General features: G+C 38.8%; 1 protein-coding gene across 2 annotated transcripts in view; it reads left to right on the top strand.

Moving 5' to 3' along the window:
- Nucleotides 1–15,300, top strand: part of LOC114463670 (arf-GAP with GTPase, ANK repeat and PH domain-containing protein 1-like) — a 34,597-nt gene that overhangs the window by 11,959 nt on the left and 7,338 nt on the right. For both annotated transcript variants that reach the window (XM_028447367.1, XM_028447368.1), the window contains exons 3-17: nucleotides 1,639–1,697; nucleotides 1,776–1,863; nucleotides 3,406–3,491; nucleotides 3,561–3,702; nucleotides 3,790–3,924; nucleotides 3,998–4,119; nucleotides 4,394–4,552; nucleotides 9,641–9,724; nucleotides 10,161–10,265; nucleotides 11,299–11,446; nucleotides 11,916–12,038; nucleotides 12,106–12,243; nucleotides 13,101–13,160; nucleotides 13,750–13,901; nucleotides 13,991–14,081. In XM_028447367.1, the coding sequence (XP_028303168.1) occupies nucleotides 1,639–1,697; nucleotides 1,776–1,863; nucleotides 3,406–3,491; nucleotides 3,561–3,702; nucleotides 3,790–3,924; nucleotides 3,998–4,119; nucleotides 4,394–4,552; nucleotides 9,641–9,724; nucleotides 10,161–10,265; nucleotides 11,299–11,446; nucleotides 11,916–12,038; nucleotides 12,106–12,243; nucleotides 13,101–13,160; nucleotides 13,750–13,901; nucleotides 13,991–14,081 (1,692 nt within the window). The remainder of the gene's footprint in view (nucleotides 1–1,638; nucleotides 1,698–1,775; nucleotides 1,864–3,405; nucleotides 3,492–3,560; nucleotides 3,703–3,789; nucleotides 3,925–3,997; nucleotides 4,120–4,393; nucleotides 4,553–9,640; nucleotides 9,725–10,160; nucleotides 10,266–11,298; nucleotides 11,447–11,915; nucleotides 12,039–12,105; nucleotides 12,244–13,100; nucleotides 13,161–13,749; nucleotides 13,902–13,990; nucleotides 14,082–15,300) is intronic.

Raw genomic sequence — 15,300 nt, 5'->3', positions numbered from 1 at the left:
CTAGTTCTCTTATAAGTGATGCTGATATGAAATAGTTTTAATGAATTATGAAAAGCAGAAAATGTTTTTTCTTTGCAATGTATTAATATAGAGCTGTATTACTGTTCTAAAATATGTGATTGCAAATTGTACATTATTTTCTTTGAGATTTGAAAAATAGTCCAATTGTTTTTGTTCTGCTGGGAAAGGCTTGAGCCAAAGAGTGCCCCCCCAATCATTTCAGTCTAACCGTCACCTTTTATAGTAAAAACAGCTCTTCTGTCGCTTTAAAGCAGGTTTCAGTGGAGTTTTAACATAATAAAGCTTTTGATTGAGTGAGTCTTTGACATCATTTAAGGGCCTTCAGAGGCAAAGCGCTCTGAGGAACAAGGAACAATAGGCCATCACACATAAAGAGATCACAGGCACATATTTGCATATTGAATAAACAATTCATCCAGTGTACAGGGTTTTGGACTGTAAGAGGAAACTCAGCAAGACCATCCCACTGAGAGCCAGTGTCATAAATGCTAGGCTTCCACTTAACAGTTTTCTAATGTAAACTGAGGTCTTTTCCTAGTCGTGGTATTAAGAAAATGTCAAATGTGCTTGATATCATCCCATCACCAAAGTCTTTCAGTCTTTGCATGAAGTGAACTAATCAACAACTAATAGATGAGTGCTGACACAACAAGAGTGACACGGATAAAGATTTGAGTGTAATTTCTATGTATGAAATTGATGTTGCTGTAAATTTCTCTTTTTGTTCGTACACCTAAAAAAAAATTATGGTTGCATTGTTTATTTACAGTTTGAAAATAAGGGTTTTTTTCTAAATGTAAACTAAGCTAAAACAAATAAAATGACATGCGTTTTAATACAATTATTTGTACAACGAGAAAGGCACGAGAGTGATTTAACAAGTACAGCAAGGCCCAAGTAAAAAGTGACCCTGCATGACTCACAGGAGCAGATCTACTAAAGGTCTGTTCCAGTAAAACGTTTCTACTAATAAACACTGCGGTGCATCTACTAACCCGCGCAATCAGGATTGCGTCCGTCAAGCACGCAAAATATAACACGCATGCGCACAATCCATTTAGCGTGTTTGCCCCAGATGAATTTGCAAAGTGGGCATATCAGCTGTTGTTGCGTAAATACAATCAAGAGTGATGAATGCAATGACTATTGCAAGGAGAAGACGCAGGGGAAACAAAGCATTTTTGGTATACAAAATAATCTAAAAACACCTGTTGTCTGTATTAACAGCCACCTCATGAAAAAGAGTAAATTGTGTGTTAAATAGCCTGTTTGGCACTATGTCTTTTTTTTTTAGTCACAGTCGTTAAAATGAATAGCAATAAATTTGAAAAAAAAACATCATGTCTTTGTTTATATTTGTTTTGTAGCCCACATAATTAAATAAATGTGCTTGTGCAGTTATCTGCTCTGAGCAGAGAGAGAACATGCACCTGCTCTATTGCACTGTCACCTCCAATTCAACGTCTTCAGATTACATTTTGTGCCTTCGCCAGCTCAGCTCTCCTATATTCTCCATGTTACACACATTACACTTTTCAAAATGCTCGTTTAGGTTGTTGCTGCACTAATGTGCTTCCTTTCCCAGTGTCTGATTAATAAACTCACTACTCTTTCCAGTGACCTGCACCAGCAGTCAGGAATGGACCATGAGCCAACCTGTGCAGGAGCTTCACCTAGTGAGTACTGTTACGAGTGTAGGTGTACACAAACCGCTGGAAGTTATTATATCATGCTTTGCATTCTTTCCTTTTCAGGCTGTTATGGGAGGCCTGTGCAGCGGGAAGTCGGCTTTGGTCCACAGACACCTAACAGGAAGTTATGTGCCTGTGGAGAATGCAGAGGGTTGGTTGTACCAGTGTTTTTCACACACCAGGTTGAACCTATGGCTGAAGTTAATATGCTTAAGATAATCCAAGTCATGGACATCAACCTATAGCAGAGATGGACAACTTTTATCACAGCGTGCACCATCAAATTTATGTGGTCGTACCTGATGATTCAAGGGACATGGATGAGATGAAAAATAAAAGGGGGGTAATTATGTCGGAATCACGACTTATTAAGTCGGGGGCACAAGATATTAACTTGGGGCTCGAATTAATAAGTCAGGGCTCGAGGTACTTAAGTTGGTGGGGGGCATGAAATAGTAACTTTTAGGGCCCGAGATCATTAACTCGGGGCCGAGATAATTAGCGGTTTAAAGTACAGTGCCCGTTTACATCATGTAAAGCCATCAGAAGCCAACGGGAGCTTCATGGTGCGTTCAAGTACAGCTCAATTCACACCAACAGTACTGTAAAGGCGTATTGTACCAAAAACGCTTCATGGTGTGTTCAAGTACACCCCAGTTGCAAGCATAAATCACACCAACAGTACTGTACAGACGTAAATTCCACCACCTTCTTGTTCTACAGCCTCCCATGTACCTCTGTGTGCTACAGTAAATGTAGTTGAAAATTGGCATAAGGGTACCTGAAGGCCTGGAGTTTAAACAAGAATGTGTTGGAGTTTGCGAAAAACAATTACATTTTTGATTATTTTTTGGTACAATACTCCTGTACAGTAACAGTTGTGAGGTGTACTTGAACGCACCATGAAGCTCCCGTTGGCTTCTGACCGCTTTACCGTAATACGCAATGTAAACGGGCATTCTACTTTAAACCGCTGATTATCTCGGGCCCCGAGTTACAGTAACTCGGATAGTAACCCCCCCGACTTAGGTACCTCAAGCCCTGACTTATTAACTCAGGCCCCCGAGTTAATATTTCGTGCCTCCGACTTAGTAAGTTGGGATCCCGACATAATTACCCACCTTTTTTTAATCCATGGTCCTTACATGGCTATGTAGATTCATGTCAGCATTAATGACCAATCTTAGCATTAATACAGGAAATAACAAAATGTTTTGTGTTTTCATGTCCTTCTTGGAGTCATTTTGCGTGTTTTTGTCATCAGTGTGTGTGCTTTTGTTGTCATTTTGTATGTCTGTATGTCATTATGTGTTTTTCTTCATTATTTTGTGTATTTTTGGTGTTGTGTGTACTTACTGCCATTTTGTGTATTTTTATTGTTATTTCATGTATTTTTGTTGTGTGTTTTATTTTTATTTATTTATTTATTTATATATATATATATATATATATATATATATATATATATATATATATATATATATATATTATTATTATTATTGGGGGTTTTTGTTGGCAGCATGTGGCCCGTGTTGGATCAATAGCAACATAATAATTCTGCTCAAAGATTTGTGAATATTAGATAATTTTTCTGTGTTTTACTATACTTATCTCACTTGCAAAGGCTTTATGTTCCAACTGTAAAAAAGTTGAAAATGTGTGTAAATGCAAGCGTTGTGTGTGTCTGCGACAGGACGGCAGTACAATAAAGAGGTCCTTGTGGACGGACAGAGCCACTTGCTGATAATCAGAGAGGAAACTGAAATCCCAGAGTCCCAGGTGGGTTGGCTCTCATCGTCCACCTGTTCCTGCATCTTTCAAGTGCTGATGCTGGTCTCTCCTGTTCAGTTTGCTGCATGGGTGGACGCTGTTATCTTGGTCTTCAGTTTGGAAAATGAGGCCAGCTTCCAAGATGTTTACAAAATCTACCACCAGCTCGCCATTCACCGGCCCATTACTGAAATACCTTTCGTTGTCGTGGGAACTCAGGGTGAGCCTCTCACACTCTGTGATCTTCCCTTTGAACTGTTTGCTGAGTCAAACTCCTGCTGTCCTTCTGATTTTGTGTTTTCTGTAGACAAGATAAGCAGTACCAACCCCAGAGTGATAGATGATGCCAGGGCCAGGCAGCTTTGCTCCGATGTGAGGCGCTGCACCTACTATGAAACCTGTGCCACGTATGGGCTCAATGTAAACAGGGTCTTCACTGATGGTGTGTATTGAAAATCATACGCACATACATAATTCTTTTAGTGTTTCAATTCTGTTTATATTCTGTTTCACAGCTGCTCAGAAGATCATGGCAGCCAAAAAGCAAGCTGCATTACTAGCCTCCTGTAAATCCCTTCCCAACTCTCCCAGTCACTCAGGGGGATCCACACCAGTGTCCGGCATCTTCCCTGGACAGGTGAAACAGACACTTTTAAGATATAGACACTATTTTTAGATATTTTAGGACGCATTCACACTAACAAATCCTGGTGCAGTTAAAATGCTCTTCATTTGCCCAGAAAGTTCTCTTCATTTAGGCTGGTGTAAACATTCAAATTATGTCTAGAACATATCAGGCAAGCAAAGTCTAGAGCATTTGTTTTGGCCAGTCTCGATTTGTTTAGCCTGAAAAATTATGTCGACTCATGTATCCCCCTCGTCTTCCTCTTGCCTCTTGTTTCTCTTATTAGGCCAGTAATGGTGGTCAGAGCAGTGATTACTCCTCCTCACTTCCCTCCACACCCGTGATCAGTCATAAAGAGATTGGACGGACCATGAGGGGGGAGAAGCAGGACAGTGCCACTCCTGGATCCGTCTGTAGTGTCCGACGGCGAACCTCCAGATTTGCGGTATTGACTTTATTAGACGTTTATTTTTAATTTTTTGTGTATTTTTTTTTATATTGCAACATACAAGACACGATGAAAACAATACACATGATACACAGACATAATACAGTACATACACAGTACAATAAGACAATAGGAGAGGAGTGAAAATAAAAATAAATTAGTCAGATCCCATTCATTTTAAATTATGTCATGGAACGTGAGAGGAACTGGCCTACTGGTTGATTCTCTAGAAAGTGTAGGAGTGTGGATTTGGAATTGAGGAATATCTATTGTCATACAAGTGAGATGTAGTCTGATAATAAGTTTTAACATTGTGCAATATTAATATTTGCTTTTGATTTATAAGCATAGCTTTTTGGCAATAGTTAAAGCTGCAGTTTGTAAGTTTTTTTGCCATCATTTGGTCAAAAATCCATAATCATCTTTGCGCATATTGTAATCCAAAATGTTATGAGTGGACAGTGAATCTCATTTCTTTCTCCTGGCCCTGTAAACAAAATTTATAAATCCAGGAGTATGACGCCAATCAGCCAATCAGAGATATTTCTACAAACACGTGTGTTCCCATGAGCTGTTATGGGCATTTCTATTGGCTGCTCAACTGAAGTCAGGCGCGTTCACGGACCATCGGTAGTTAACATTCATTTGTGGACGTTCCACCAGAAGTATTCATAACAGCGTAAGTACAATAGTTACACTGCAAATCAAGCAGAGAAAGGCTGACTGAAGTTAAGGAGCAACAGAATAAAGTCACAAACAACGGACCGATTTTGCTTTGCGTCCTCGTGGACCCCCGTGACTGCGGAGGTCCGCCCCACACGCACACTGGCTTTAGAGGGAGAGCGAGAACAGACAGGATAAATTGTGTGTAAACCTAAGAAAAGCTTATTCAAGGTGAATTTATTCTACAGTCCTACTGAATGCGGCTGCCGCTCAGAGCCGCTGAGATCACAGCCCCATCTGTGAGTGTTTGTGGCGGGGATGAGCTGACGGCAGCAGCTGCTGCCTGGGGTAGTAACAACAGAATAAAAGGCGCATTAATGTCAGAGTCTCTAAAACACCAGAAAAATCTCCACTAACACAAGATAAAATCCCTACATTTGTCAATCATTTCTCTTGAGAAAAATATCATTAAAAGCGTTCACAAAAGATGACGTAAGGGAGCTTGAGTTTCGGTTTTGTTTTCAAAACAGAGCGTGGAGAAGATTCTCCAAACTGCAGCTTTAAGGCTACAAGTAGGATTTTTTTTTTCTCTGGCAATAATGGGGTAATAGATAAGAAGTCTCCAAACAAAAGAGTGAGGGGAACAGTGGGATGTGGCAGTCCAAGAGGGCAAAAAGGATTCTGTCATCCATTTCCAAAACTGGTGAACAGGTTAACAGAACCATAAGGCGTGAATGTAAGTGTCTGAGGTGTTTTGAGTGCATATATCTGAATTTGAGTTGAAATTGGAAAGTTCATGACCTGTGAGATGAGTTATATTTATCATATTGCATTGTATTCATTGTAAATTGGCATTTGGGGACATTTTGTAAATGTTATTGCAGATTTAGTTCCAGAAGTTGACATCAGGAGCAATTTCCAGATCTTCTTCCCATTTATAATGGGGAATGAATGTTGTTTTGTCAGATTTTAGTATGATAGAGTAGGACTTGGAATGTCAGTCTTTTAGTGGGTTTTATGTTGATGAATGATGACACTGTGGGGGGGGGGGGGGGGGGGGGTTGTCAGGATTGTAGATTGTATTTGCAGAAATTCCAAGTATTGAGCGCTGCTGATGCCAAACCTCTGGACCAGATATGAAAATGAATTACCATTGAATTATTTTTGAAAAATGTGCTGTAAGTGTGTGATGCCCCTCGCTGTCCATCTGCAGGGATTAAGTATTTTTTTATTTAGTAGTAGGTCTGGGTTATTCCATATGGGTGTGAGTGTGGAAGGCACTAAGGTGATGTTAGTAAGTTTGTGAAATTTCCACCAGGCTGTCAGAGATGAGATGAGAGTGGTGTTGAATGAATTTGTAGTTGAATTGCTATTGTGTTATTACTGACATTTGGAGCGGTGAGTCTCCATTGTGATTTTAGTTTCTGTAGAGATTGAGGTGTTTTGTTTTTCCTGTAGAATTTTGTTATGATTGAATCAAGGGATTTAAAGTAAACCAGGCTTGTGTCAGACCGGTTGGAATCATGGAGAGAAGAATGGAGATTTAAATTGTTGTTATTCAGCCAGTTAATGAAAGTGGTAGATTCATCCAGCAATGAAGGCTATCTGTATCGTTCTTGAGAAGCAGAGTGAAGTTGAGGCAGAATAGCTCTGACAGCCTGGAGAAGTGTATGCCTAAATATGTGATATGATATGTGCATAAGGGGGTACGTGGGTATGGAAATAGTTGGAAATGTTACAAAATGTATCCATGAGTGCTAATGTTTCTGTTATAAATGTGTATGGTTGTTGTAAATAGAGTAATATGTCATCTGCATATAAACTGATTTTATGACGAGCAGTAGATGTCAGTGGAAAATGGTTCAATGAATATGGTGAAGAGAGATGAATAGAGTGGACATCCCTGCCTTCTTCCCATGTGTAGTAAAAATGATTGTGAGATGAGTCCATTTATTAGTACTATGGCGGTGGCCGTGGTGTGCAATAAGTGAATCCAATTAATAAATGATTCCCCAAAGCCACATTTTTGAAGTGTGGATGTTAGGAATAACCAGTTAACTCTATCAAATGCCTTTTCAGAGTATTTAGACATTTATTAAACGAGTACAGTGCCTGTCGGAAGCATGCATTCATGTGGGAACATAAGTACAGTTGTCAATTATGGCCAAATGAGAATATGTTTGAAGGTTGGATGTACAAAGAGATGTACGTACTCTGTACTATGTAGTGTTATAAAGGGGTATATTTGTAAAATAATGTGTGCGATTTCCCTGGTTTAATTTTATGGGACATGCGCATGATAAATGTGTTTGTTGTTTTTTATACTCATTTTTATATATATTTTTTTTGTTTGATGTTTTTTTCTGTAATGTATGTTTTTGGAGTCATTATGTATATTTTAGTGTAGTTTTGTGCATTTCTATTGTCATTTTATTGTATTTTGAGTCATTTTCATGTTTTTGTTGTCGTTTGGTGTATTTTTCTGTAATGGATGTTTTTTGGAGTCATGTGTATATTTGTATCTCTCTGTTGTCTTTTTGTGCATTTTTTCTGTAATTATAGTTTTTTGTTGCCATTGTAGTGTAACAGAGTTGTCAATTATGGCCAAATGAGTATGTGTGTTGAAGGTTGGATGAACAAAGAGGTGTACATACTCTGTTACTGTTATAAAGGGGTATATTTGTGGGTGCAAAAAAAAAAATAGTGTGTGCAATTTACCTGGTTTAATTCTATGGGACATGTGCATGATAAATGTGTGTGTTTTGTTTTTACTCATTTGTATATTTTTTTCATTTGGTGTATTTTACTGTAATGGATGTTTTTTGGAGTCATGTGTATTTTTGTGTCTCTTTGTTGTCTTTTTGTGCATTTTTCTGTAATTATAGTTTTTTGTTGCCATTGTAGTGTAATACTGGAGTCATTTTGTGTATTTTTGTATCTTTCTGGTGTAGTTTTGTGCATTTCTGTTGTCATTTGGTGTATAAATATTTTTTTTTGTGCATTTTGAGTCATTTTCTTATTTTTTGTTGTTTGGTGTATTTTTCTGTAATGTTTGTTTTTTGGAGTCATTTTGTGTGTTTTTGGAGCCTTTTTGTATATTATGGGGCGTTTCTGTTGTTGTTTTGTGTACTTTATGTATAAATATTGTTTAGTTTTTTGTTTTATTTTACTCATTTAGTATATTTTTTATTATATATATATATATATATATATATATACTGTGTGTGTGTGGGCTATGTGTGTTATGCAACAATTGGTTTGTACAACTTAATCACAAGGCCCATTGACAAGGCCGCTTTAATGCTGAAGCCCAGGGGCCTCCCAAACTCAGGGGCCTCGTAATTTGGCACTTGATTTCCCCCCAAGACCTCCGCTCAGCAGCATTGAGCCTGCAAAGGAAATACAACAGTGACTTGGAAGAGGACTTTGTGGAGGAGGTGGTACAGTTCAGAGAATTTGTACAGAATGAAAATGTGAGCAGTATATCTGCAGTGGAGTTACTGAAATTTTTAAGAAGAAGAAAACTCCACACAGTGTCTCCAAACACAGACATCGCTCTACGGCTGACTATGCCAGTCAAGTGGAGAACGGTCCTTCTCCAACCTGAGCTTGGTGAAAAATAGACTCAGTCATGTCACACTGATGTCTATTGAGCATGTCATGCTTCGTGATTTGGACTTTAAGGACATAATTAAGGCGTTTTCTTCAAAGAAAACCAGGCGAACGCACTTTTAAAATGGTACAAAAGTGCTGTATTTATATCTTGTGCAGGTTTTAAATTGTTATGGCTGCACATTGTTTTCAGAGAAATGCACATTTGATTAAATGTATGTCTAGATTATACTGCAAACCTTCTATAAATGTTGCCCAGTTCATTTTTTTGGTTCCTGGCGTTAGGCCATGTTGCTATCCATGATGCTGAATTGAGTGTGTTTGAACTAATCACAGGGCCCGCTGAGGCCAGAGAAGAGGCTCCTACTTTGATCTGTTGCTGTTCTTCGCTTATGCTGTTATTAGTTATTATCAATATTTGTGCAGACAGAATATTGCTTGAAATCATACTTTCACACATATTGGTTTTATTATCACAATAAGTTGCTGTGTGTGGTTGTTAAATAAAGTGTATTGTGTTTTTACGCTGAAGTGGGCTCAGTGATATGTTAATAACAATATTATGGTGTTTTTTGGATCAAAGAGCGAAAACTCAGTGTTGTATGTCTCGGAAGAAACTAATGCATTTTGTGATGTAGATTACCTAAATTATATTGCACTTTTTTAAAAGGAGACTATAAATCGAGGGGATGGAGGGTCTACAAAACCTCTCAGCCCCGGGGCCTAACTTTAGGTTAAGGCGGCCCTGCCCATTGATGAGGGAAAGATCACAGCTGCTAAAAAATCATCATCATCTTTTTCTTCCTTCAGGGTCGTCGAGGCAGCGACTCCAACAGAAGAAGCGCCGATTACAAGGGCGAACTGGGCAGTGGACGTTGCATCCCCATTAAACAGGTAAGACCCGTTTGCCCTTTTCCATTTTGCCCTTTCATCTCTATTTGGCTAGAGATTGAACTGAATATATTTGGTTATAGTCTTGTGCAGGGGTATTCAACTCCAGTCCTCGAGGGCCGGACTCTTGAGACTTTTAGATGTGTCTCTGCTCAAACACACCTGAATCAAATGAATGGCTCGTTTTCATGCTTCTGCAGAGCTTGATGACAACACATTGGTTCCAACCAGGTGTGTTGGAGCAGGGAGACGTCTAAATGTCTCAGGAATCCAGCCCTCGAGGACTGGAGTTGAATACTCCTGGTCTAGTGCAACTCACTTGCAGTCACTCAAACCCAGTGTAGTTTGGTTTGGTGGTTGATGGTAGTTATAGTAAAACAACAAATTAGAAATGAGCACAAACAAGCCTCTTTGGATTTGTTGCCTGTGCTTACATCAGGGCGTCTTACTGAAGCGCAGTGGAAACTCCCTCAACAAAGAATGGAAGAAGAAGTATGTCACGCTTTCCAATGATGGCATCCTCTCCTACCACTCCAGCGTCAATGTAAGTCACCAAGCACAGGCATATAGGGTTACATTCGTACCAAAATTATGCATGGGCAAGACAAAATCAGTGTTAGCGAATGGGAAGTCTGCACAATGAAATCAGAGAGCAAAAAGGATAACAGAGACAAAATCTGCACAATCAAAGATGAATATTGCACGTTTTAATACAAAACTGGCGAGAGACAAGATGACATCTGCTCAGTCGAACATTAAAGCTATATGAACTGAGCAGTGGAGGATTAAATTGATGAAATTTGTGAAAATAAATCTTCATAATGAAAGATCTAATCAGCATGATTGGAGACAAAATTTGCTGAAACAAGGACTATATTGACACAAGGTGAGACAAATTTGCTAAACCAAAGATGAAATCAGCATAGGAGAAGTCAAAGAGCAATCAAGATCAAAGCTAATTATCAATGACTAATCGTCAAAATGTTTGAGAAGAAATCTCTTAAATTAAAACTTTGTTATGAAATCTTTGCAATGAAATTTTAGCAGACAAATCATCATGATTAAATCTGTGCCATTAAATTTCCTCATTTTCAGATGAAACCTGTGCGATCGAACACGAATTCGACGTAAGGCAAGAAATCAGGAAAAGTAAAGTTGATATCAGCATGGTCAAAGTCAAAAAGCAATCCAAGACTAACACCAATCATTCCAAAACAAAATTATAGAAATTTGCGCAATGAAATCTCTGTGATCGCAGACTAAATCACTGCGATAAAATCTGCTCAAAGAACAAATCGGCACCAGGCAAGTCAAAATCGGCAATCCAAGAAAAAAACGGAACAATCACGAATGAAATTGATTTAATTTAAATGTATTAACTTACATTTTTCAGCATCCTGTGCTCAACTTGGGCTTAAATGTTCCTCCATTATTAACAGATGCGGACACTAGAAGAGAGGTTTTCTGTGACAGCTATAGGAAGAATTGTGGCACAAATATAACTCCATAGAGACTGAACTCATAACATTGGAAATTGTGAGGTTATCTGGTGACTATATATATATGTTATATGACAGGACTACATGCTGAATGCACCTAGTAAGGAGATGGATCTGCTGCGTGTAACGGTGAAAGTGCCGGGGAAGAGACCACCACGTGCTGTGCCCACCGCTGCACCGCCTGTCGGGCTCAATGGGCGAGCCAAAGATGTTGCAGGAACTGAGGGTAAAGGATTAAGAATATTATAACAACTGCTTTTCTTATTTGGTTTTCACATTGTTAGACAAGATAATTGGGGAAACAATATAATTTCAGGAGAACATTAGTCATTACGGTTAATTCTGTGAGAGTCGTTAAGTTGCCCCCCAAATTGGAAAAGATTTGGGAGAAAGATTGGGTTATTTATGTATTAAAACAAATAAACAAATTGCCTGACACAAAAACTTGATCCGCAGTTTTCTGCAAATCATTTTTTGGGGGCAAAAATCCCAACGGTAAAATGTGTAAGTAATATTTGAAGATAATAAGAGGGTTAAGAGATGTGTCGTTGAGCAGCGTTTTAGTCAAACACGTCTCATCCTCAGCAGGTCTACAGATGTGTCACAGATGACGTGGTGTGTGGGTGGATGTGTGTCATGATTCCTCAAGGCCTTCATCATTAATGGTGTGATTATCAAAGTGTTTGTCTTCTCAGTGAGTGCGAGCAACCTTCTTCAGGTGGAGGAGATGGAGGGGCTGAGTGGCGCCATGTTTTTACGGACTAACAGAGAGGTGCAGCGCTGTCACTCCACTGCCTCTAACCACGCTCAGAGTGTGGGTGAGTAAAGCTCTGTGGTTGACTTTGTTCTAGCTTCCTATGTGTTTCAATGGGCTTCTGTCTGTAGACTCTGCAGTTGAGGGTGTCTCCAGCTCTTCCTCTACCAAAGAAGTAGGCTCCGCCTCCCCACTGACAGACAGGAAGAAGCAGCGGAGGAAGAAGAGCATGAACCAGAAAGGAGATGCTGCCCTCGGACAGGCAGATGGTAAATACAAAAGTGGAAAGAACTAAACAAAAGAGATTTTAATTTGCAAGGGAAATCAAATAGGTTGCACCTGGATATAAGGGGAATGCATGTGTGCTTGTAGATTATGTGGTTTTGATACTTTGCCAGTTATTTATTTATTTTGAGGTATTACAATCTGTTGTCCTGCAATCAGCCTCTGGACCATATCTCAAAGTGATCCATGTTGACTCCCTCTCTGTTGGTGTGATGGAAGCACCAAAACAGATGCATTTATTCATACAATACAAGCGTCTTACTGACCACTTCTTGTAATCCCGACCCACACACACTTACTGTATGTCACGGGCTCCCTCTCACCTATACACCCTGGTAGAGCAAACACCCATCTTTTAAAGCAGGGGTGCTCATCAAATTTGGGTCCTAAAGAGCTCCAGTTCTTCATGTTTCAGATGTTTTCCTGTTTCAACGTATTTAAATCTAATGATGGCATCATCACACAGCACTTCAGGGGGCCTGATAACAAGCTACCCTTTACAATCAGCTGCGGTGGACCAGGGAAGCATCTAAAGGATGCAGGGCAGGGGTTTTTCATGACCCGACTTGGACACCCCTGATTTAAAAGGATCAGGGTTACTACCATTGATGCATTTTGGGAGCACTGAATTTCACCAACATTTTACGACCAATTCACATTTCAATCACTCGATAGTGCTGCTGGTCGAAAAACAAAAAAAAAAAAACATATAAGTTGCATCAATGTATATCTCACCCTCAATTCTTGAATGGTAGAGTTGCACTTACACCACAAAGTACACAAATACTGTATGTATTTTTATATTTTTGACATCCTTTCCTGATATTTGTCTTTTGTGCAGTGAAGCGCAAAATGTGGAAGCTGAAAAGCTTTGGGAGCCTCAGAAATGTCAGCAAGACAGGTAACAGCAGTCATGCAGTATTTTTCCAACTGAAAATACATGCTGGACCATAGCTGCATAAAGCTTTGACAGGAAAATTTCCAAGTTTGTTTCCAAGTGCTTCTGTTGCACAAACTTGTCAAAATCTCTCAGTGGTTTAAAAGTGTTCTCTGGGTAAATTTGGGGAGTAACTTCAGCCAAACCACAGATCAAGAGAAAAAGTTTCTTAGCACTATTTAAAGAAAGGTAGAAAAAAAAAAAATAAATAAATATATATATATATATATATATATATATATATATATATATATATATATATATAAATATAAAACATATTTTTGTCATAAATAATCTTTATGATGAACTGCAGCAATGCAAAATGTGTACACATTAGAACCTAAGGTAAAGAAAACCCAACTGTAATATATACTGCTGAATTACATCTTTCCCACAATAACAAATTATTTCCTAACTGAGTCAAATCATGTCAGGGTCCATATTTGATGCAATGAAGGTTTAAATTTGGCCCTCAGGCCTCGTGTTTGTTATGTGTGCTACAGGAAGAAACAAAACCCATTAACAAAGCTCTGTGGCTTGTTCTTCTGATCAGATGAAGATAACTTTGACTTCCTGGTGGTGTCCAGCACTGGTCAGACATGGCACTTTGAAGCCCAGAGCATGGAGGAGAGGGACTCCTGGGTCCAGGCTATAGAGAGCCAGATCCTTGCAAGCCTGCAGCTGTGTGAAAGCAGCAAAAACAAGGCAAGAGACCCTGGCACTGCACACGGTTTACACCAGGGAGGATATCCATTGGTTTCAGTTGGAAACGTTACTTCTTCTGTGTCTCACAGGCTCGCAGGAACAGCCAGAGTGAAGCTATGGTCCTGCAGATGATCCGTAATGCAAAAGGCAACAACTTTTGTGTGGACTGCGATGCTCCGAGTGAGTCATTTATTTATACGGTTATTGCTCATAACTTTCTAATATGCTGCATACATCACTGATGCTGACTAATGTCTGAGGATTGCATTCATTTGAAAACGCCAGTACAATCAGTCCCTTTCAGTAGTTTCTATGCTTTTCTCTTCAATTGACCTCTTCAAACAACCTCTGAAACAGACATTGGAAACTGGTGGCCCAGGGGTTGCATTCTGCAGCCGCCAAAAAAAAACACAAAAAATGACTCCAACAACAAGAAAATGAGAACAAAAATCAAAGAATAATAGACAAAATGATGAAAAACACACACAATGAATAAAAACACATAAATGACAAAAACTGACTGAATGAATCACAAAACGACAACAACACTAAAAATGGCACAAAAAATAAAATTAAAATAAAGAATATCTTGATATTAATGCAATCCTTTCATTTAACCGATGACATCCTATGGGAAAGATAGATAGTTAGCCCGCTAATGGAGAGACATCCTGGATATACTTATCCAACTTTGTTCTAGAGGCCCAATATGTCAACAACAACAACAAACAAAAAAAACATAAAAACCTTTGTTACTTTTCTTTGTTATTAATCACATATTATTCTAAACACTGACATCAATGTTGATAATGTACCCTCAGATCATATTTCCTGGCCTCCGCTGTAGTAAAAGTTACTTATCTCTGGTCTAGATTATGATTAGATTAAGTTAGGGTGTATAATATTTAGATGCTTAAAAACTTGTGAACATTATATTATATGTCAGTGGAGCTACAAAGGTACCAAACAACAGGTCTTATTGATTAATCATCTCTCAGGAATGACGTAAAGTCATCACTCGATCTTGTAAATGTTTTGGTTGATCAAGCTCAGTATGTCAAAGGCACTTTGCTGTCACCTGCTGTCAGTTTCTGGGATTTTATTTTGTGTTTTAAAACAGTGGAATTGCCTTATAATCATTAAATAATTGCACTCATACGTTCTCTGTAATTTCTTAAATTGTCAACTGACCGGATGGGACTCCCTGATTGGTGGGTTTTGGCCTTCGGGCCATATGTTTGAAATTACCTGCTCTAAATGTATTACCAACATTCAGGATTATGCTAAATGTATAACAGTAAACTGGACTCAGATTCATTTTTTTAAAGGAATGTATTCTACACATTCATGTAACATCTCACTGAGCACATCCTCCTTCAGTTTGAAACTCTTTCTGATT

Source organism: Gouania willdenowi, chromosome 5 (genome assembly GCF_900634775.1).
Source record: "Gouania willdenowi chromosome 5, fGouWil2.1, whole genome shotgun sequence".
NCBI lineage: Eukaryota > Metazoa > Chordata > Actinopteri > Blenniiformes > Gobiesocidae > Gouania > Gouania willdenowi.
Note: the sequence above shows the minus strand (reverse complement) of the source record. Positions and strands in the feature narration are given on the sequence as shown.